We start from the raw sequence: 21,442 nt of genomic DNA, 5'->3' as shown, positions 1-21,442 counted from the left end.
AGTTAACACCGATCTATCATAATTTATTTAGAAATTTTTGAAATTTTATCGAATAATATTGATTATTTAGATTGATTTTTATAAATAACAAAAAGTTTTGGAGACCGTTTATTTTTAATGAGATGTAAAATGATTATTTCAAAGAAAATTTCCCTGTGTTATTAAAATAAAAAAACTAAATCAACTAAAGAAATATTTTAATTCAATAATAACAGGACCGCGGTCTTGCATGTCGCTTGCGCGGTCAGCCCACCGCGGCCAGTTGACTGATTTAATTTGATTTTTTTTCATAAAATTAGGAAAAACCATAATATATAATGTGATCTCTAATATACAAAGGAGGCATTTATGGGATTTAAAATTAGTGCATCAGCCATTATAAGAGTAGAGTGTACAGTTGTAGAAGTTGTACTATAACTAATTAAAAATTTGTACTATTTTATAATCAAAGCCGACCGACCAATTAGCCGATCTATGTATATTACATGAGCATAAACATGTATTATGTAGTGGTTGTAATGTAAATGAACAATTTGAGGTATCTGAGATCTGAGCAGTGAAATGCTAGTAATGCTACCACCCTGCATTCTCTTCACACCAAGGCCAGCGACCAACGTCCCCTGACCTCAATGTCAGTCAATGTCGTTCCTCCTACTCCTCTTCCTCGATGCACCCTCAATTTCGTGATTATGCGCACTGCGAATCTGAATGACCTGTTCGCTGTAAATGTGTGTGGTGCCGCCTTACCTTGCCCTACCTGCCGACCCCATAGGCGAGATAACAACGGAAAAAGTAAGACTGACTTTTTCTTCTCTGAAACTTGCGGCATTTTTGCATCTTTGCACACTCAGCTCTGAAATTCGCGCGCTTCCGCAGCAATTACAGAGGTAAATTTTTATTTTAATATCATTTTAATACTAATAATTAAATTATTTATCTAAATTTTAAATTATTAACATTTTTTCGTGTGTATTATAGTCTGAACTAATACAGAGGACGATTTTACCTGGCGAGACCTCTCTTTTTGTCACCTGGAAATCATGGCCCATCAAATGCAAGTGAGTACTAAAAATAATATTCAACATATTATTATTACTCTTACTGTTTAAAGATTAAATTAATGCAATTTATTAACGAAATTCCGACAATGCTGACGTAAAATTCCAACAATTCCGAAGTAAAATTCCGAAAATTTCATATGTTATAACTTGGGTTTGGAAAAATTTAAGTAATCTTGAGATAAAATGGTTTGAATAACTGTGCAAGAAAGGACTTATACATTATAGGCGTTGATAAATTCTGTCGCGCGGAATGCATCTCAAGAACGCACCACACTTTAGTTCAATATCTCATTTTCCGAAAGGTTGTATAAATCGGTATAAATTAAGAATAAGTTTCATTTTGTTTAAAAACCAAATGAGAGGATCATTTTTTTATCAAGTAATAAAATTTTATAAATTAAAAACTTCAAGGAATTAGAATTTCGATCCCTGAAGTTCTTAATTTTTTTTTTAAGTACTCTGGATTTACTCAATCTTCTTAATTATAGCTTCTACACGTGGGACGACTGGATGAACGCACGGTCGATGTGCTTTGTGGAGACGACCTTCCGTCAGTTGAAAATTTGATTCCACTGCCAAAGCTGGAACTACAACTGACCTTGCAATTGAATCGCCAATCTCTCAAAAGTTCCTGGGGTGAGGAAATTACTATTGCCTATTTTAACCTGCAATTTTTTACTTTATTCTAAAAATAAATTATAAACAGGTAAGGTGCAGCTGGCTGATGCCCTACACAAGTTCCTGAAAACTGTGGACCGTCGTCGTCCTGATCAGAAGAAAGAAGAGACTCTGCCTCAGCTTCCTCCTCCTGATGTGAACAAAAATGTGCAGGCGCAGGCGGCTCCGAAAAAGCCGTCGGCGGCCATCATTTGCATGGTCTGCATCAACAAGCCAGTTGAGTACATCTTCACCCAGTGCCTGCACGCCGGCGTGTGCTCCATCTGCCGAGAAGGTCTGCTGGCCAAGGACAAGGTGCGCAAGCGAGACCTGAGGAAGACTGAATGTCCTATCTGCAGAGCCAAGCATGAGGGCTCCCAAATTCGGCGCCTCTTCGTCGTCAACCCTGATCAATGATTGTTGAATGATGCCAAGATTGATATGTCACGAGCTTTTAAATTTTACAGATTTTACCCTATAGCAAGTGATATATAATATTGGGCCAATTGGCCAGTCTACTCATTGCAACTTGAAACTGTCCATATTTCATGTTCATGCTCTACGTCATAAATTATACTATTTTACAGATTTTATAATATTGAAACAAATCAATTTGAATGTAAAAAATCAAATCAAAGGAATGATGTTGATGAAAATTATTTGAGCAGGTGGCCAATAATCAATCCTTTTTGAACCTGTATCTTTTTATAGAGTAAATAAATTTGCATAAAATATTTAATTTGGTTTTTTTTTAACTAAATTAGACAAATTCGAACATGATATTTATATTGTTTTCCCACTGATGTATTTAATTAATTTTATTACAATTTCTCTCCTTATTTGTAAAAACAGTTAAATTGAGTGCAAGACCTAATTAATAATTGTCAAATTTACAGCCATAATTTTATGATTTTCATCGTGATAGATTTTTTTAATAAGATGAAAAGATAGTTATTTCAACAGTTATCCAAAGGCTTTGGACCAAAGCACATTTAAGTCATTATAAATTATCACAAGGAATTAAGTTTGTGGCATAGTAATTTAAATTTTATGAACACCATTGATAATTTTTTAAGTGGTTTAATTATTTTAAAAGCAGCTAATTTGCGATTTCTGCAAAATTGGAACTAAATATTTTTTTTACGTTATTGAATTAAATTAAACTTGCCATATTATAATCCTTATTGATTGCAAAAGTATAACTGCAGGCTTTATTTCAGTGTCGGTATCTCCTGTTATTTGCGATTACAAACATGTAATAACATGTTTCTGGAGCCATCACAATCTAGTACATAAATAGAAAGATGAGGCAACTGACCTTGGCAAACTCAAGAACTTGACAAGAAAAGAAGCTTGGCGGTGGCGCAGGAGCTAAAATACATAGCAACTTTTCTCCCTCCTGTTCCTCATCCCATCTCAATGCAGGTCCCAACACGCAGCGTGTTGTGGTTTGGAGTTCAGTATGTTTACATTTTACAATACTCTTGAGGTGCATCATAAATCATAACAAAATTAGTTTCTCTCATTCTTAGTTCTTAGATTTGAGAGGAATACTGTGCTGTGTTTTTGTGGCTCAATGTTGCTTTTATAGCGTGACAGTTTATTATTCGAGTGTGCGAATGTGAAATAGCCGAGTCTCAAGGCCTAAGTTAAAAGAAAACACCGTTCAAGGTAATCTAATAATCTTTATATCTATGTACTGTTCAGGTACTGTTATGGTTACTTAAATTAATTTCAATGCAATCCAAACAATCACACTTATATTTTTTTTGCTGCAGATTTTCTATCTGTAAAACTTATAAAAATTGCGCGCCATCCTAAAGATATTATCGAGATGTTACATTTATTTTCCGCCTATCTATATTTGCAAAATTTCTATGTGCATGTCAAACATTGATAATTAATTGTATAAATTTATTACTTTAAAAATTCAATTTTTCAGAATTTGACGATGTAAAATATAATTATTGAGTTTTTAATATTAAACTTATCGATTGATATGTATCTATAATTTTTTTTATCATTCTCGTTATGTTACAATTGTTGATACAAAACTCTTTTCCTGCAATGTTTTAATATAAACTAATTCAATTTTGTGAGCATCGTCACTCCTATCCTCGTCCAGTGTCCAGCAGCGTTGGCGCCTGGGTTGAGCGGAATGTATAATAAGGGTTCATTTTCGCAATTTGTGAAAACAGGGCACAAGAAAAAATCTGCGGAAAAATTAAAACTCTGCATAAAGTAAAAATAGACTTGAAAAATAAAATACCTTGGTAGTCAGACGCAAAAACAAAATTGGATGGTCGCATTATAATGTGCGGCATAGGGCAGTGCAAATTTTTGTTCACGGTCTCACTCAAAAAATTATTTTCGTAGTCCCAGGTTGCTCCATTGAGTAGAAGTCCTTTCAGCAAAATACCAGGCTGAAAAATTATGGATTTAAATTAAAATTTAAAATATTTATAACTTTGACAGGAATATAAAAAAAATACTTCTAGATTTTCTGCTGCATCCTCAGATCTTTCAACATTTTTTTCGTTAACTATATCGAACGTCCAATTCATCGTTATGACGTCGTAAAAATGCTTACTGAAATCCTAAGTAGACAGTTTAGAGAAATATTAATTTGATTATTAATTTATTTTAAATATTTTTACCTGTTTCAAGGCTGAGAGGAATGCTTGCGGATTTTGTAGCGTTCCCAAATTGACTTCAAGCCGCGATTCGCTTTGTATTTGTGATAAAATCGAGCACAAACTGAAAAATCTATATTTGAGCTCCGATGCTCCCTTATGCAAATCTCGAGGAAAGATTCCTTGAATAAGATATAATTATTATTAAAATTTTGGAGAAAAAAAATAATATTTTACTTTTGTATTGATCAGGCAACCATTGCTTCGGGAATTCAGATTTCTCCAATAAATGTGAGGCTGTGATCATGGAAGGGTTGAATTCAAGGGAGCCCAACATTCCTAATTTCAATTCATTTAAATGATCACAAAATGATGACAGAACGTGGTTTTTTAGCATTGAAATCTAAAATAATTAAATTTACATTCAAGATTTTTTTTATTATTAAAGATTTGTACCTCATTCGAAACGTGTATGCAGATTTGCCTCCATTGGTCTTCTTTGCAAAGACTTAAATCAAAATCCATTTGCCCCAGTAAAATCTCAACTTTTCTTATTTTTGCCTTTTTTCAAATAATATTGTTGTTCAATGAAATATTTCTTATTTAATTAAAATTTACTTTTGTTATTCTTGTGAAGAATTTTTCCAAGACTTGACCTTTTAACGTTTTCAAGTCAGTTATCAGGAGCTGACTGGCTTTCAAGTCGCTTGCGTAGCTCGCATTTATTGCAAAGAGCTGTTCATTTCCAGAAATCCTCAAGGGCAGGTTTGATAGCACGAAAGCATCTCCGTTCTCATTTAAAATCATTTGTAGAGAGCTAAAATTAAGGGAGAAAAAAATCAAAGGTTGAGATATTTAGATAATTTTTCAAACCTTTCTTCAGACGAGATTGTAAATGCATGTTCCCAAAGAATTTCACCACTTAAATCAGCCAATAATTTCCGGTCAAAATTTTCAGTCATGCGACTCAAGTATGCAAATTCAACGGCCCAGTCCAACCATTCCCTTCTGATCAGATTTGAAAAACTTTTGCCAGCAAAATGTTCAATCAATCGCAAAGAAACCTGAAATTAAATAAGATTAAGAACCTAAACTGTGTATAATGTGGATATTTAGAAGATCATACATTAAAATCAGTGTCGGAGAAATCATATCGGTTCAGAAATTCTCCTTCTTTAATCCACTGTCTGCCTAGAACGGTCGTGTGCAGCAGTGCCAAATTCCAAGCGTGTTGGGCAAAAGAAAGTGGCCAGTTTTTTATTTGCAAAGTAGCCAAAATTCTTTTCATGGTGTCTGGAATGTTCTGGATGGAAATTGTAAATTAAAATGAAAATGTTCAAGCTGCATAATCCCAACTTTAGGTTTCTGAATCGTGATTAGAGAAAATCTCTCTTGGCCATTGGTTTTCACAGGAACTTCATGATCCATAAGAATCCATATCCTATTTAAAAAAATTTAAGCTCTTAATTCCATAGTAATTTCGTCTATATTACCTGAAATTGTCATTTGCCTTTTTATTTGTTGAAACTTGAAGTAAATTCTTTGCTTCTTGCGCCGTTGGATACAAAATTAGGAACCATATTTTATCCGTTCTCTTCGCATCAATTAAATCTCTGCATAATCGTTTTTTTTTTAGATGTCATACTTTAAACTAAATTATTTTTACCTCAGATTATGAAATTCCCGAAAAAGAAGGATAATCTCTGCTTCGAATGGTTTACTAATATTTTCTATTGCCGCCACAACATCCACAGTTGGATCTGAACGAACCACTATAAAATCCCCTGCTGCCGATTCCGTTACCTGAGAGAGCAAATCGATTTCTGGCAGTTTCAAAAACTCTTCTCCGATCCTTTTGGACACAAACTCAGAAATGCATTGGCAAATTCGGTCCGGCCGTAAAGCCGCGATAAGCAGAAGTTTCAGTGACGGAACTATCGCGTCACATACACCTATTTTTTAGCAGAAAATGTTGTATGCAAATTGCCAAACATAAGTGCACAGCCGGTTGCATAGTTGCAATTCGACAGGCGCTCACCTGGCAGATCCAATTTCTCCGCGTACTCGCATCGGACCACATATTTCCACTCTTCCTGGCACCGCAGCAGCTCTTGAGTTAAATTTGAAAATCCCAATCGCTCCAAATTTTTAACATTGACCCAAGCAGCATCAGATATCCATTCTAATTTTACAGTTAATTATTCAGTAATTTAAGAGTACAGTTTTTAATGATAAGTTTACTGGTCTTCAAAATCGAATTTTACCTATTTGCTTTTCCAAACACTCATCAGCGACCAATTTTATATCATTTACAACGTAATCAACGTATTTTTCAAGTGGAGCGTCCCCAGAATTTTCCAGAAATCCCAGACAGATCACGAAGGAGAAGAGAATTCTGTGCTCCTCCTTAAATCTTGAAATGTTTGATCTGAAATATAAATACAATTTATTATGAATTTTAGTGTACAATGTAAAAAATACTTGTAAATATTCAGCATGTGTTCTTGGACTATGTTGTCCCGTCGTTTCGGAGACAAGCTTGAGGAAAGCTTTTTCGGAATGGAAAATTCAAAGTTTTTCACGAATTTTTCCAGTAAAATGTCATAGGTTGAATCAATTTTTCTGAGTTTCCTAATCATCAGATAAAACGAAGCAGCCTGATTGCACATCTGAACAAAGTACTACATTTTTTGCCTTCTTGATTAAAAAAAATTGAATTCAATTTTCAATGTTACATGTCTATGTTGGTTTATATTTTGCTCCGTCTCATGAAGAGAAGCGAGCCTTTTTTCTGTTTCCGCAAGAGCAGCTTTTGTATGTTCAAGATCTTCCATTGCGACTGTCTCATCCAAAAGCGTTCCCTTACAATCCAGTATTGCACTTAGATTCAAAATTAGTAAGATTTTATGATTTAAAATGTTACTCAAACTTACTTCAGTATTTTTTCATTCAGCATTTTAAGGTTAGAACTTTCGATAATAATTTTATTTGCAACTTCAGCTCGCTCAGCCTCTAATACCTGATTTTCCTTCAGCATAAATTTGTTCAGTAAACAGTTTTGCAGCCCTATTAAATCCAAATTTACGGTAATTATTTGTTCAAAGTCATTCCATTTTATATACACCTTCTAATTGACAGGAAAAGTCAACAACATTGAATCGTGAGGCAATTGCAGCGTGGTTCTTGATATCCTCGACAGTTGTGACAAATATGACCTCAAATGCCCCTTCATTACAACTAGTTTGATCAAAAACTTGGACTCCTTCAAACAAAAATATAAAAATATGAGAGTAATAATAATTAATTTAAATATTCATTATAGTTTACCAGATCTTTTCATTTTTATAATTTTTAAGACAGCAAGCAGCATGTGACTTATTGTTAGTTCAGAGTCAATGCCTGTTATGATTATGGTTTTTCCTAAAACCATTGCGTCTTTCATTTTGATTTCAAGTTTTTCATCCTCACTGATTGCAAATACCAATAATTCATTATCCTGGAAACATTTTAAATTGAATCAATCGAAGAGCATTGAACATAAATATTTTTATTTTACTACAGATTCCTTGAGCCACGCTATCCCCAAACCTTGAGGATCTACCATCAGAACAGGTCGTTCTTGAAACCTGACAATACCGAGACCTCTCACAATTTTCACACTTTGTTGCAAATATGAATCTTCTGGTAGTTTTTGCAAAGTCCATTTTTTAAATTGCATCTCTTCCTCATCACCCACGTTGTTTGAACGGTCGATTTTTAATTCATTCAACTGGGAAATTTAGTTATAATTAAAACAAAAAATTTTTATTGGATTAGAGCAAAATACCAAAGTTGAAAGAATTTCATCTGCGAATTTTCGTTCCTCTTTGTTTAGTGGCCCAAAGTAGGTGTATTGAATAGCAAGTACAATACAATCACCATAGAGAGTTTTCAAATTTTGTTCGTGATTTTTTTCAAAGTCAATCCAACTCTGCTCTTCCTCGGATAAACTAGTCAAAAGGTCATTCGCCCTTTGTAGCTCAACTGCCATTTCCTCGACCTAAATTTATTTATTTAAATTTTTTGTGTCTGCCAATATATAAGGCTGAACCTTTAAATCAAGAATTCTTTTACTCTCCAAGCACTTCTCATGTTCCTCCTTTTGCTTATCAAGTTGCATCTCGAGAAATTTCATTTTCGTGGCTGTGTCCGCCAATTCGCCGTGGTGCTCCCTCAGCTCTTTGACGGCACGTTCTAGTTTTGACCGTTTAGGAGCAGCGGCTCTTTGGTATGAAAAGAAAATTTTTTAAACGATTCATTTTCAATAAAATTTGGTAAACCTATAGAATTTTCCATATTTCTCCATGGCCAGTACCCATTCCGCCAGAAATTTGGCCCCTTTTGAAATTGCCTCGATTTTCTCCAAATCGAATTCCTCGTTGTGCGTAATGGAGGAAACGCTTTTCCATATCTTTTCGGGGACGCGGTCTCTTTCAAAATCAAGCAGCTGGCCAAATTTTGATATTTATTTACACTTCAAATATTATTGATTTAAATTAAATTATAAACAATATTTTATTTAAATAACCTAAAAATTTCACGCTAAAATTAAAATTTTATAGTTTGTATTTAACCTGGTCTATGAATTTCGGGTCTGCCAGTTGCCTTTTGGCCTCGGCCCACGTCGGGTCTGCCTGTTTCATGATCATCACCGCCGACGTGACTAGCTCAACAGCCGGCGGCGGCCTTCCATAAGACCGCAAAGTTTGCAAATCCATCGATTCGATCGAGTCAAGCGCAAAATCCGCGTCCTCCAAGTACGGATTTGCCTCTTTCATGGCTTGATGGGCGAGTCGAGTCAGTTGTTGGACGGCGGCGTCCTCTTGTTCAATTTGCTCCAGCTTTTTATCGTGAAGAAGTTTTTGCTCCTCGACTTCGCGCCGACGCTGCCCAAGAGTGACCAAAGCAGTTTCGCATTGACGTTGGCTTTCCACAACTTTTTTATAGGAATTAAGAGATTATAATATTTTAACATTAAACTTTCTGACCTTTTCTTTGCGCTTGTTGAAGTGCTGCAGACATGTCTGCATATTTCTTAGTGGATACTGTCATTTGTTCCACGGCACTTTGAAACTTTTCTCTAAATTCCTTATGTTTATTTTCTCTCGAGGCCAACGTTCTTCAAATTTAATAAGATAATTAAATAAATTTAAAAGATTTTTTCATACTTTTCGAAAATATTCAGACATTCAAACAAGTGAACTAATGTGATTTTCACACTCCACTTTTTGTCCTCAATTTCTGCGGCAATTTTAAAATGGAAATTGGAAAAGCATTTTGAAATTTGCTCCCTCTTGTCCTCCTGTTAAAAATATTAAATTTAAGCTGTTTTATCTAAAATAAATCTTAATCACCATCAAGCCAAACTGAATCCTAGTCAAGTATTTTAAACAAGCTTGCTCAAGAGTATTTCGAGTCCAATTTTTCAGAACAATCATGTTCCACTTCAACATCGCTGGATTACCGTAGAGTAAATCTCTGTCAAATTTTTTATTTTATTTTAGCTAAGATCATTTTAATTTAAATATGTTTTACCTAAGATAATCTTTGTCGGTAGAAACATTCACGGCGAGTCTCAAATTTCGAAGCATTTCTTGCGCCAGGAATTTTCCAACGTCGCTTTTAAAACTTCCCGGCACTTCAGAGCTCAACTAAAAAAAAATTTGGTTAAAATTTTACTTGTTATTTATACAATTACTGTACAGACCTGATCAAGCTCTTCATATGTGAAAAGGTTTGAGACAATCCCATTTTCAGATAGTCCATATAGGAAGTCAAAAATTCTAGGATTCAAAACCTAAAAGAGCGTTTTTCACATACAAATTTATATTAAAAATGTTATAAAAATGGCTTATTTATAAAATAATTACATTCTCGCTATCAATACAAATGACGATTTTTTCCTTCTTAATAGCAACTCTCTGGACGATTGATTTCCAAAATGTTTTGTGCACTCCAGAATCACAAACTTCAATGTCCCTTAAATCCGGCTGTTCAAACGTCAAGCCGCAAATTTGAGCAGCAAACTTGACAATAGTTTTTCGACCACTTCCAGCTGTTTCAATAAGATTGTTAAGTTCAAATTTTATTTTGCTCTTAATTATACCTTCGCCAAGTAAAAGCACGTTGTGGTTGGATTGTTGAGAAAAAAGCCTAACCAGATTGGTAATGTGGTGAACCGTGTCATGCAGAATTACGAGGTCCACTTTCTGCACGCCGCTTGCAGAACAGATTTGTTTATCGAGCAAATCGTCCAATCGCGCTGTGGCGCTTTCTAAGGTGAACTCAATCTGGGCACCAATCTCGTCCTCAGCGTCACTGTACATTCCTATCGATTTCAAATTTCACATTTGACACATGAACTGTTCATTAATATTTTGAACTCGTACCGATGAGGGGCATAACCTTCTCAGGATACAAATCTTCGTAAGTCAAATTCGTCGAATTTTTCAAATGAAATAAGGCGTCTTCTAGAACTGCATCTTTAAGCCTAAAAATTATTCACAGAAATTTTTAATTTTGCACTTAAATTTAATTGGAAAAGTCTAAGAATTGAAACTGTGTGGAATTTTCATTTTTATAGGGATAACAAAATGCACAGTCATTTAAGTGCTTTCTAATTTTTTTCTAATTTCGTTTCGGCTATGAAAATAACATAAGCGCGTCAATAAATTTGACATCTCACCATTTGCGAAATCAAATAACATTGGTTCTTATGACAGCTTCATCTTAGAATGATTGAATCTTTTCAATCCTAAGACATGTTGTACAAAATGAAAAATAAAAAATATTGGCGTTGGAAAAATCAAAATTGGTTCAGCGTGGGGCTGTAGTCAGGCGATCAAAGATTTGTAAAGTAGGCAATCGAAGCCAATTTTTTGAGTTTTTACAAATCTTTGATCGCCTGACTACTGCCCCACGCTGAACCAATTTTGATTTTTCCAACGCCAATATTTTTTATTTTGCATCTACTACAACATAACTTAGGATTGAAAAGATTCAATCATTCTAAGATAAGGCTGCCATAAGAACCAATGGTATTCGATTTCGCAAATGGTGAGATGTCAAATTTATTGACGCGCTTATGTTATTTTCATAGCCGTTTGTCTTCATAAAGAAAACAAGTTTTTTAAAGAACCCTACCTTTTTTCTGTCATCCTAGCACCGTATGCAAGGAGAACTTCATTGAGCCACAAACGACACATTTTTATCAGCGTGTATTGCTGATTTTTGTTACTGAGATTCAACCCTTGCATAACCTGTCGGGAAAAATTAGAAATCAGAAGCAAAATTTTTTAAACTCCCAACCTGAGACAAAGATTTCAGGCTAAACACGCACTGCGGGTTGTCTAAATTTGCAGTGACGTTTTTCCTCAGAGATTTGTGCAGTTTTACTGACGATTCCACAAGTTGCTTCCCTGTACTTAAATTAATTTAAATGACCAAAAATTAGTTTATTATACCTAAGCATTTGATGTGTTCACTGAAACCTAATAGATGTTGACTAATTATTGAAGTGAAAACGTGAACCAGCTCGTCTGTTTTTGGCTCGGGAACGTTTATAATCGCAAAGTGGCCTTTCGTTCGCTCGTCCAATTGCATGTCTATTCCTCTGTGACTCATTGAAATAACAAGACTAATGTCCTGTTTTTTTTTTTAATAAAAATATTTAGTATCAATTAATTAAATAAATCAACAAACTTCTATTATTGTCGGTTGGAGCTCTTCGTTAATCCAAAACCTGTGATTGAGCCATTGCCGAATTATTTCCACTGTTGATTGATTCCCGAATTCATTTTTCTCAGCCAGGTTCAAGTCCTGAATATACAGCACCAACCTTTTTGCTTTCAAAAAATTAAGTGCAATTTTAATTAAAGAAAACCTTTTTCTTTTCATAAACAAAATTACCTTTTCTGTGTGAAAGAATATTTTTAGATCTTGGCTGTAGCAAATCGTGGACGGCCTTCATCAAAATGTTCTTATTCAACTTTTACATGCGTAAAATAAATCAATTGCTTATATTTTTAATCTTATCTCTCAAATACCTGTTTTGTGCCGCTCACTTTTAGTGTATAGAATTCTTCATTGTCAATATTTTTGATAATCTGGTCACAAAGGAATGATTTTCCCATTCCAACATAGCCACTGAAAATCAAAGGACTTCTTTCCTCAATGAAAATATTTGCCAGGTATTTAAATTTCGCGATTGAGTCCGTCGGCACCACTATTTCGTGGAAGGGAGCACTGAAAAAGTAAATTTTATTGAGTTTATTAAAAGATGCATGACAAATTTTAAGGTAAATTTTCTTTGCTTGTTTGTTCAGTAGTTTCTTGGATTGAAAAAGAAATATCATCGTGCTCTATATTTTCCTAGCAAAATTCATAAATTTAAATTATTAATTATTTTGACAAAATAAATTCGACTCAAATTTGTTACAAAAAAAAGACTCGCTGAGAAAAGCAAACTTTAAATTCAGATTAAATTTAATGAAGTTTATTACCCTGTCTCGTATTTCCAAACCCTGGGTAGCTGTGTAGACCACTTTAAAAGTTTTCTCCTCTTGGAATCTACAAAAAAGTCAAACACCAATCCGTCTTCTGGGAAGATTCCACTTTCCAAAGAGCGGACAAATTTGTCTATTTCCAAATGAGACTCTTCTGCAGAAGCTCCAAATACTCCCCATGTGACACTAAAATAAATGAAAAATTACCAGAGATTAATTAAATCTTAAGATTAATACCTAAAGTAGAACCAGTATTTGGCTAGAAGAGTTGTATCTTTTTCCCCATTGAGTTTTGGGCTTTTTGAAATCAACGAGCTCAAAATCGAACACAAATTTTTAGCGCAGGCGAGTTCATTTTGAGCTACGATTTCATTGCAATAGGAATTTTTAAAGTCGAAACACTTTTGCAGACACTCTGATGCTAAAAGTTTCAACTAAGAAGAAATTAAAAATTATACTTCGTTTTAATAAACTCTTTCTTTAATACCTCCAGTTTTAAAGGAGTGTCATCAAGTTCCTCCAGCCAGGGCATTACTACTTCTGGCCATCCTATTTGTACTTCTCCAAAATAAATCGAGATAATTTCACTGAGCGAACTTGGCGATAATAAATCCAAGTCTTGCGTCTCAAAAATTATTTTCAACTGCGGATCAGGAAAAGTAATATATTTTTTTTTAATTTATAAAAATATTACTTTCTCCAAACTCAAGTCAATGTCGCTATTTCTCAGACAATATTTGTATTTTTTGTTCAACATTCCCTTTAACTCGTCCAACCAAGTATGGGAAAGAGTTCCATCGAAACACATCCAATGAGTTGATTTACTTTTCAAAATAGCATTCGCCATCGTTTCTATCAATCCAGGCTCCCATCTGCCATTTTTCTCCCTTCCGAAAATTTCGTCTCTTGTCAGCGAGTTTGGATTTATTGTGTGAACCTATTGAAAAATTATTTTTCTTAATTAATTGAATAATTTATAAGCTAAAAACCTTTAAAGTTCCGATTTGTGGAAGCTTCATTTTTTCCAAAGCGCACGCAAGCATTCTTAACAAAGTCGTCTTTCCCGTTGCAGGACCGCCGACCAGAGCAACGCACTTGTTTTCTTGAAGAGCGGCAAAGACCTTCAGGCCCAGTTCTACTTGTAAGGTAATCGGCTAAAGATTTGAAATAAAATCCCGTAACAAAATAAAATAAAATTTTGTACTATCAATTTGTGGGCCCTAAATGTAGATTCAAGAGCTTCTTTCAATTCAACATTTCCAAACTTCATCAATTCAATTCCGGGAAAAATTTTCGTCACGTAGTAGTGAAATACTTTTTTGTCTTCCTCGTTCAGTTGAGGCTCAATATTGGAAACAAGCGAATATAAAACAGCCTAGCATTAAAAGATTACAAATAATCAAGTTAATAAAATATTCCGTGCCTCTTCCTCGGTGAGATTTGAATGAATTTGCCTCATTTGAGACGAGAACTTTGCAACCCTGATGACACTGCAGCTGTTTTTGAATATCCAGTTAGCGTTTCTGCTCAAGTGCATCGCGCAAAACATTTCCATTTGATTTAACTGAAAATTTAAATAAAATAAATGTTTAAAGATTAAATGGAAGTTTCAATCAACCTTAGATGCCAAATTCTCTGCCTCTGTAAATCCTTCTCCTTTCAATATCATTTCAATAATTTTGCAGGAGTCCAGTTTGTTCAAAGCGATCGGTCGAAATAATGCTCTCAAAGTGGCTGGAAGCACTGCCTCATTTTTCTCATCTAGAACAGATTAAATTTTTACAGTACATATAAAAAATAAAATATTCTTACTGTTTGTCAACGACAAAAATATTGCAGGCCTAATTGTAAGCTTTTGAACTGAATTATCCTCCTCAATCTCAACAGACAATTCTTTTTTCAAAATCTGGGCCAAGTTGTAGGAAATCTCTTGAACAACACTTGGATGCATATTGACGAAATTTTTAAACACTCCCCAAGCTCCAATTTTCTCCACAACTACCGATATTTTCATACAATTATTTTAATTCTTAAATAAATATAAACATTAGTACCTGTGAACGCCAACATAACTTTGGTGACAATTGATTCAGAATTGCAGCAAAAGGGCAGAATCAAACGGCCGAGGATTTTGGCCAGGCCTTGGATTGTTTCAAATTTCCCGCAGGCCGCCGGTCCTTGGAGAGCGACAGACATTTTTAGATGTAAAGCAGTCGTCATGTGAATAATGCATCTAAAATTTTATAATGAAATTTACCATAAAATATGCAACGTGCACATCTTTACCTTTCCGTCTCGGGCGTGATAACTGGCAAGTAGGGGTCACCGTAAATCTGGTATCCGTAATTAAAAGAGGAAAACATTTGACGGATTAATATTTCTCCACTCTCGTCGTCGAAGTAAAACTTCATCAGGGACATTATATCAAGAGATGTTGGCTCTATCCAATCTACCAAAAAAATACTGTTTGCTTGAAAAATTGTATTTAAAAATAAAAATCCTATACAAGAAATTTTTGGAAATTTTTACCATTTTTGATCAGTTCGTTTGTTTTCTTGAGTAGAAATGTCTCGTAAGTCAACAGTGCAGTCATTTTCAACCGGTCCTGCACGGAAAGGCTTCCTGCAAGATTTTCGTTCAATCTCGAGATGAAATTTTCCTGTTCCTGCCGCATTAGTTTAAGCGGCTTTCTTGATTCGTTCCGCAAGCATTTTTCCAAAGCTTTTTCAATTTCACTTGTCCAGCTTATCTGTTTTTAATTTATTTTATTATTTTTTTTTAAATATTAAATTTTTTACTTGAACGGCAAGAATCAGAGTTTGACCAGGAAAAGCTTGAATCCATTTGTCACTTTTGCTCGGATTTTTCACTAAACCAGCGCAGCATCTGACTTGCAATGCCTGCAAGGCATCTTTCATCATTTCACCTTACAAAAAAATTAATAGTATTTTTTTAAACAAGTTTTTTTTTATAAAATTTCTGTCTACTTAGGGATTCAATCGCCTCGGATATGTTGTCGCTAATTTTGGATAACTCGTTGAATAGCAAAATTTCGCCACTCGGACACCAAAATCCTAACACCTCGTTCACCTTTCATATTTTTAAGTTATTTAAAATCTATTCTAAATACAACTTAATTCATACTTGTCGACCAAACTTGAATTTGGAAACACCAGGGAAAGACTTTGGAATCATTTTTTGATAAACATCGCCTCCGAAATTCGGATAAAGGAAAAGTTCCAATAGTTCCTCGCTGGTGAGGAAAAACAGGCGAGGCGCTTCCAACACCCTATTTTCTATTTCAATTTGAATTTCTACTTCAGCCTCATCCATTTGAGCCATGAGTGTAGATAATTCTTGAAAAGAGCCTTTAAAATAAATTAGAGTTGCTGAAAATATGATGTAAAATTTTAATCAAACCTGGATCTGCAATAATTTCAAGAATGTTGGTCGAGGAATCGAGTCTTGACACGATTTTACTCCATGAGAGTGTTAATTTTTCAAATGTGGTGTCAATTATAAGTTTTTCATTAAGGGCAATTTGAGGCTGAGAAAATTAGAAAAAAAAGGATTGAATTATTTTATCAATCATAAAATTCTAATATCAAATTATATAATATATTTTTAATAATCCTACTTTTAAACGGAAAAGGCGCTTCTGGATTTCATCAGTATCTGTCAAAAATTGCAAACTTTTCACTAGTTTGTTTTGCCAATTTTTCAGTTCGCTATTAAACGCTTGTCCATTCCTAATTTATCGTTCAATTAAATTGCTTATTCTACATTATAAAAATTCCATTTTACTTTTTTGCCTCCATTATTGCTATTTTGTCGAGACTAGAATCAATCATTTCAAACACAGGATCCAATTGCTGGACAGTGGCAAGATCGTTTTCCTCAAAACAAATCAATATTTTCAGATCGTGCCAATCTAGTTGCAAATCCTGAAGCCCTTTCTCTATAACTTGCTCCTCAATTGCTTGCGCACAAATCACTTTGATCTCGTCCTCAAAGTTTGACAAACCCAGCTCCAATATGAATTTCAGCGTAAAATTCAAAGACGTCGAGTTGATAGGCCTTTCGAATATTATTATTTTTATTGAATATAATTAAATTATAATAAAATAATTACTTTCCGATGACTTCCTGGACCATTTTCCAGTGTCGTTCTCGCATTGATGAATTCTTCAATGTGCACACGATAGGCAACCCGTGCTTCAACTGCTCAACTTCCGCCCTTGTTTGCTCAACAATTTGCCATTCTCTAGCCGCACTATTGTGCACTTCTTTCAGTGTTTCCGATATATCTTTAATCTGAAATAATTTCAATCTAGTTAGCCACGAAAGCAGCATCTAATTTGGAAAAGTCAAAATAGTTTAAAATAAACTGCTTTAATTTAAATTATACAAATCGCTTAAAAAATAACATATTGTCCATCCGTTGCTTTAACAAAGAGAAAAGAAAACCTAAAAAAAATCAAGATTTTTTAAAGCAAATTAAATAATTATTTCTCTCCTGATATTTCGATTTTATATTTTAAGATAAAACGTTTAATGCCCTTAAAAATTAATTGAACCACCTTTGACTGTAATTGAAGAATATCTAATTTGTCAAAAAGACAGTTATTGTACACGTTGGAACAAGCAAGCCATTCTCTTCTAACGACCCAAATCTGCTCAAGCATTCGGACCGTCTACAAAGTAAGAAATTTGTCATAAATTTATTTATTTAAAATTACATAATAATTATTTCAACCTTATCAAGCTTTTGTAACTCTGCAAGTTGTGGCGGGTCGACTCCGAAAATGTCAAACTCATTGATCAGTTCCTCCTTGTGCTTCTGTAGGGCACTTACTTGTGATTTCACATCTCTCAAAAATTCAAAAGCACCTATTTTTAAAATATAATTTTAAAAGAAAATTCTAGATTGATTCATTTCTTACTATTTTCCTTCCAGTTTGTTTGGAATGGGCCTTCGTCTTTAACTTTATTGCAAAGCTTGCTGAGATCCCTGTTCAGCGTATTGCCTTTCTCAATCATGCTTGTTCTGAATTTGTCCTAAAAAATAATTTTTCGATCAATTTCCCAGAAAAATGTGTGTTCAATACTTTGCTTTTTTCAAGAGATAATTTTGCATCATTCAGAGCCAGCAAATATTTTTTCCAATCCGCGTTGTTATTTACGTCCAGTTGAGAAAGCTCGTCGGGAAAATCTACTTTGTATTTTTCTAATTATAAATAATTTCAATTAAACTAAAAAATTAATTTCAAGCTTAGTTTACGTAAAATTGTACAATATTCATTAAATAATTCAAGAGTTGATTTGATTTCTGGCATGTGCACGGCCACCAGTTGGCAGAAAACAGTTTTTTCAGCCACCTCTTGAAGTGACTCTGGTTCGTGATTCAACCTGAAAAATAAATAATTTATAATAATTTATTAATTAATATTAACTCCGCGTGCCTTTTTATATCATTGCAGAGTTGTTTACTCAGCTTTGTTCCGTTTTGTACCGCAGAGTTGAGAACAAAATTAACCATCGCGGTTTGCCAAGATTTTGCCAAAATTAGAATCGTCTCTTTGACGAGTGCAGCGTCCAGTTCGACAAAAGCGACGGCTGAGCACGTTTGGAGATTCGCTACCTCCAAAACTTGAGAAAAACTGAAATTTTTGGTAAACAAATGGAATTAAAAATAAAATACAACAAAAACCTTTCGAGGTCTTGAGCTAATTCTGACGCGCTTTGCGTTTCGTAATTTTGCAGAAATTCCTCAACGTCAACGTCCCAGAGCCACGAAAAGCTATTCCACCTCTCCACAAAATCGCTCACTTTTTCTTTGAAGAGCTTCAATTCTAATTTAATTTTAAATATTTGTTTATCAATATTTTAATAAAAATTCAAGCTACTTACCCTGCTTTAAAATATTTTCCACTCTTTTACATTCCTCGTCGCGGCTCACTTTTTGTATCAAACTTAATTCTGATTCTTTTTCCTCAAATCCCATCAAGTTTAGTAAACAGGGAACAGTTTTTAGTAAGCATAAGTGAAAATTGAAAGCCTCGTTTATTTTCATCTCAATATCCGCCAGAACATCACTAAAAATAATCTGCCAGGAAAAATAATTAATTCAATAAAATTAAGAACAGACAAAATTTTTATTTAAAAATGAACTAATAACCTGTTTATTTTCAATCCTTGCGCTGACCTTTATTGAAAAAGGTGGTTCCTGGAATGTTTGCGCAATATCTGAGCATGAAATCTTTATCATTTTCAAAACACCCTCGTTAATCTTGTCATTTATTGAGGTGTAGAATTTCCCCCAGAAAGGTTCCGCCTGATTTAATTTATAAACGGGATATGAACTTTAAATGATTAAACAAATTATATTTACAACTCACATTGGAAGTTAAATCGCCAAACGGTTCTCGAGTTTTCGCGATGCAAACTAGAATCTCCTCAATTTTGCTTTTGACGACAACCTCAAACGCCTTTTGAACTTCGCTGAAACTGTAAAGGTCGGTGCTGTTGATTTTCATTATTTTCACGTCCTCAAAACTCGCAGCCAAAGCGTCAATGCTCTTCTTCTGTACATTCAGCAGCCTGACCAACTTTTTGAACTAGAATGATTCAATATTCAATAGAGTAATATGAAAAAAGGACTTCCTCAATTTTAAGAGGACTGAAAACTAGAATATCAGCAGATATAAGATTTTACCTCAATATCTGGACATTATTGTGAATGATTTTAGGCAGAATGATGATTTTAACCAATTATATTAAGATATTTGAATAAGTTTTTTTTTATCAAAAATATTTTAATTCACAAATATGATGAAAAATAATGGCAATTAAATATTTTTCTTGAAATTTTGAAATATGTTTTAATTTAAAGTAGAAATTTTTATCATTTGAACCAATTAAAAATATTGAAATTTCTGAAACTATTCTTTTTTTCGTTATTACGTCTAAAGTCGTCCTCAGCTGCTGCTGCAAATAGTTTTCGGGCACTTTCGAGATCCACGTGTAAGCTGTCATTGCCGCACTCAAGTTTTCACTAACTCTAGCGATGATATCAATAAAAAGGCCAAAGTCCTCGTCCAGTATTTCTATTTATCAGTTCCATTATTTTTTACAAGAAAATTAATTTCAAACCTCCAATAGCTTCGTTGAATTGGTGGCATATAATTTGCACGTCGTCCTTCAATCCACCCACTTTGTCCTCAAGTGAGTACAACTTTTGCATCGACTCTGGCACTTCATAGCCCAAACTTTTCCAAATTCGAATTTCCTCCAAAGTTTCCAGTATATTGCTTGAATAATTTAAAAAAATTATATTGGAATATTTATTTTATATTATTATTTTTACTTTCCAACGGTTGGTTCCAGCAAATACTCATAGCTAGGGTGACGTGCAATAAGTGGACGTTTTAATCGCGACTCCCAGTCGACCGGCAAATCAACCACCCATTGGTCGAAAAACTCTTGAATCGTCTCATCGACGACAGTCACGTAAAAGGCCAATTCTTGCCTGGCTTTCTTGGCGTTTTCGCACTCGACCAAAAATTTGCACTCCTCCACGATCTGTGAATTAAATTTTAAGAAAAAAATTAAGGCAAAATTGTTGCTTGAACCAGCATTTGTCCAACTAAATAGCTCCTGCTATTGTGGGTCGCGAGTGCAATCCCGGAATAAGGTGGATATCCTGAATAGCCGATTACTTCGCCGCCAATTAGTGACTTGCTTGACTTTTCCATATCCCGAAGCAGCAGCCCGAAAACCTTAAAAAATTTTAAATCAAGATTTTAATGAGCTGCGGCGAATTGAGCCTTCTTAATTTTAAAAATGTACTCAGAAAAATCTTTGCTCAGCGTTCATGTATTATTTTCTCATTTTACCAACAAATCAATGTCCCTCCTTCACCCCCTAAAACTAATTTCCTTCAATGTAACAAGTAACAATAATACTTATTTTTCTATTACAAAAAATACCATGGCTCATTAGTTAATAAAATAGTTCATTTGAATTATACTATTTGTCAGTGTGGTGAATTTAAAAGTAATGATACATTGTATGATTTTTAAGAATGACATTTCTTGTGAAACAAATGGCACAGCTACCAAAACAGGCTAAAAGTGTGTAAATATGAATATCAGACGATCATGGAAGATTTGAAAACACCACAATTTTACAAGCATTTAATTGCTGTAGATGTTTCAAAACTTATAACCAAAATAGAGATTTCTATATTTGAAGTCACATGCTGGGCTTAAGGAATTTTAATTTTTCCAATAATCCAGCACTTTTGAAAGGGGAGAGCATTTGACCTTGGATGAATGGCTTAAATTTAATTCATTAAAAATTTATAAATAATTTAGCTTTTCTTAAATAACATTAATAAAGACACCTTGCAATTAAAATTAAGGTCTTAAACATTTATTATGTTTTACTTTATTTCAATTTAATAAAAATTAACATTTAATTATTTTAATAATTTATTTTTTTCTTATTATGTTGTATAGATGCGCAAATTCTCTTACATTTATTGAAT

The 21,442-nt window shown here is 33.9% G+C and overlaps 4 protein-coding genes and 1 long non-coding RNA gene across 5 annotated transcripts; 1 reads left to right on the top strand and 4 right to left on the bottom strand.

The window, feature by feature from the left end:
- The first annotated feature begins 725 nt into the window (after nucleotides 1–725).
- Nucleotides 726–2,457, top strand: LOC132193422 (uncharacterized). Its single transcript, XM_059614075.1, has 4 exons — nucleotides 726–887; nucleotides 979–1,058; nucleotides 1,550–1,697; nucleotides 1,768–2,457. The coding sequence occupies exons 2-4, from the start codon at nucleotides 1,041–1,043 to the stop codon at nucleotides 2,133–2,135; spliced, it is 534 nt and encodes a 177-aa protein (XP_059470058.1). The 5' UTR covers nucleotides 726–887; nucleotides 979–1,040; the 3' UTR covers nucleotides 2,136–2,457.
- A 1,299-nt stretch (nucleotides 2,458–3,756) lies between these two features.
- On the bottom strand, nucleotides 3,757–4,309 carry LOC132193688 (dynein axonemal heavy chain 3-like). Its single transcript, XM_059614511.1, has 3 exons — nucleotides 4,211–4,309; nucleotides 3,988–4,141; nucleotides 3,757–3,931 (listed from the first exon to the last, which is right to left on the bottom strand). Exons 1-3 carry the CDS (start codon nucleotides 4,280–4,282, stop codon nucleotides 3,801–3,803), a joined length of 357 nt encoding a protein of 118 aa, XP_059470494.1. The 5' UTR covers nucleotides 4,283–4,309; the 3' UTR covers nucleotides 3,757–3,800.
- A 42-nt stretch (nucleotides 4,310–4,351) lies between these two features.
- On the bottom strand, nucleotides 4,352–9,412 carry LOC132193681 (dynein axonemal heavy chain 2-like). Its single transcript, XM_059614504.1, has 22 exons — nucleotides 9,379–9,412; nucleotides 8,965–9,326; nucleotides 8,671–8,837; nucleotides 8,442–8,613; nucleotides 8,178–8,390; nucleotides 7,908–8,120; nucleotides 7,679–7,847; nucleotides 7,476–7,613; nucleotides 7,285–7,417; nucleotides 7,087–7,231; nucleotides 6,833–7,008; nucleotides 6,616–6,779; nucleotides 6,390–6,533; nucleotides 6,155–6,303; nucleotides 5,845–5,861; nucleotides 5,708–5,792; nucleotides 5,478–5,654; nucleotides 5,225–5,415; nucleotides 4,970–5,168; nucleotides 4,808–4,912; nucleotides 4,589–4,754; nucleotides 4,352–4,533 (listed from the first exon to the last, which is right to left on the bottom strand). Exons 1-22 carry the CDS (start codon nucleotides 9,410–9,412, stop codon nucleotides 4,352–4,354), a joined length of 3,501 nt encoding a protein of 1,166 aa, XP_059470487.1.
- A 509-nt stretch (nucleotides 9,413–9,921) lies between these two features.
- LOC132193680 (dynein axonemal heavy chain 2-like) lies at nucleotides 9,922–12,562 on the bottom strand. Its single transcript, XM_059614503.1, has 11 exons — nucleotides 12,436–12,562; nucleotides 12,299–12,377; nucleotides 12,092–12,234; nucleotides 11,854–12,034; nucleotides 11,699–11,808; nucleotides 11,534–11,649; nucleotides 10,780–10,880; nucleotides 10,497–10,718; nucleotides 10,261–10,445; nucleotides 10,098–10,187; nucleotides 9,922–10,041 (listed from the first exon to the last, which is right to left on the bottom strand). The coding sequence occupies exons 1-11, from the start codon at nucleotides 12,520–12,522 to the stop codon at nucleotides 9,922–9,924; spliced, it is 1,434 nt and encodes a 477-aa protein (XP_059470486.1). The 5' UTR covers nucleotides 12,523–12,562.
- Nucleotides 12,563–13,211: 649 nt separating this feature from the next.
- On the bottom strand, nucleotides 13,212–13,693 carry LOC132193689 (uncharacterized). Its single transcript, XR_009441476.1, has 3 exons — nucleotides 13,589–13,693; nucleotides 13,382–13,537; nucleotides 13,212–13,328 (listed from the first exon to the last, which is right to left on the bottom strand). It is a non-coding gene; the product is annotated as an uncharacterized LOC132193689 (long non-coding RNA).
- Between the last annotated feature and the right edge of the window lie 7,749 nt (nucleotides 13,694–21,442).

The sequence above is a fragment of the Neocloeon triangulifer genome, unplaced genomic scaffold (genome assembly GCF_031216515.1).
Source record: "Neocloeon triangulifer isolate White Clay Creek 2 clone unplaced genomic scaffold, ASM3121651v1 ptg000004l, whole genome shotgun sequence".
NCBI classification, from domain to species: domain Eukaryota; kingdom Metazoa; phylum Arthropoda; class Insecta; order Ephemeroptera; family Baetidae; genus Neocloeon; species Neocloeon triangulifer.
This window is presented reverse-complemented; position numbering and strand designations above follow the sequence as displayed.

Coding starts and splice junctions, on each gene's coding strand:
- LOC132193422 (XM_059614075.1), top strand. Junction 1,698..1,767: donor ATCTCTCAAAAGTTCCTGGG/GTGAGGAAATTA, acceptor AATTATAAACAG/GTAAGGTGCAGCTGGCTGAT.
- LOC132193688 (XM_059614511.1), bottom strand. CDS start 4,282: ATGAATTGGACGTTCGATATAGTTAACGAAAAAAATGTTGAAAGATCT. Junction 4,142..4,210: donor ATGCAGCAGAAAATCTAGAA/GTATTTTTTTTA, acceptor ATAATTTTTCAG/CCTGGTATTTTGCTGAAAGG. Junction 3,932..3,987: donor TTTTGCGTCTGACTACCAAG/GTATTTTATTTT, acceptor ATTTTTCCGCAG/ATTTTTTCTTGTGCCCTGTT.
- LOC132193681 (XM_059614504.1), bottom strand. CDS start 9,412: ATGTCTGCAGCACTTCAACAAGCGCAAAGAAAAG. Junction 8,121..8,177: donor ATGAAATTCTTTCAACTTTG/GTATTTTGCTCT, acceptor TAAATTTCCCAG/TTGAATGAATTAAAAATCGA. Junction 7,009..7,086: donor ATATAAACCAACATAGACAT/GTAACATTGAAA, acceptor ATGTGCAATCAG/GCTGCTTCGTTTTATCTGAT.
- LOC132193680 (XM_059614503.1), bottom strand. CDS start 12,522: ATGGGAAAATCATTCCTTTGTGACCAGATTATCAAAAATATTGACAAT. Junction 10,719..10,779: donor GAAGGTTATGCCCCTCATCG/GTACGAGTTCAA, acceptor TGAAATCGATAG/GAATGTACAGTGACGCTGAG. Junction 10,042..10,097: donor CATATGAAGAGCTTGATCAG/GTCTGTACAGTA, acceptor ATTTTTTTTTAG/TTGAGCTCTGAAGTGCCGGG.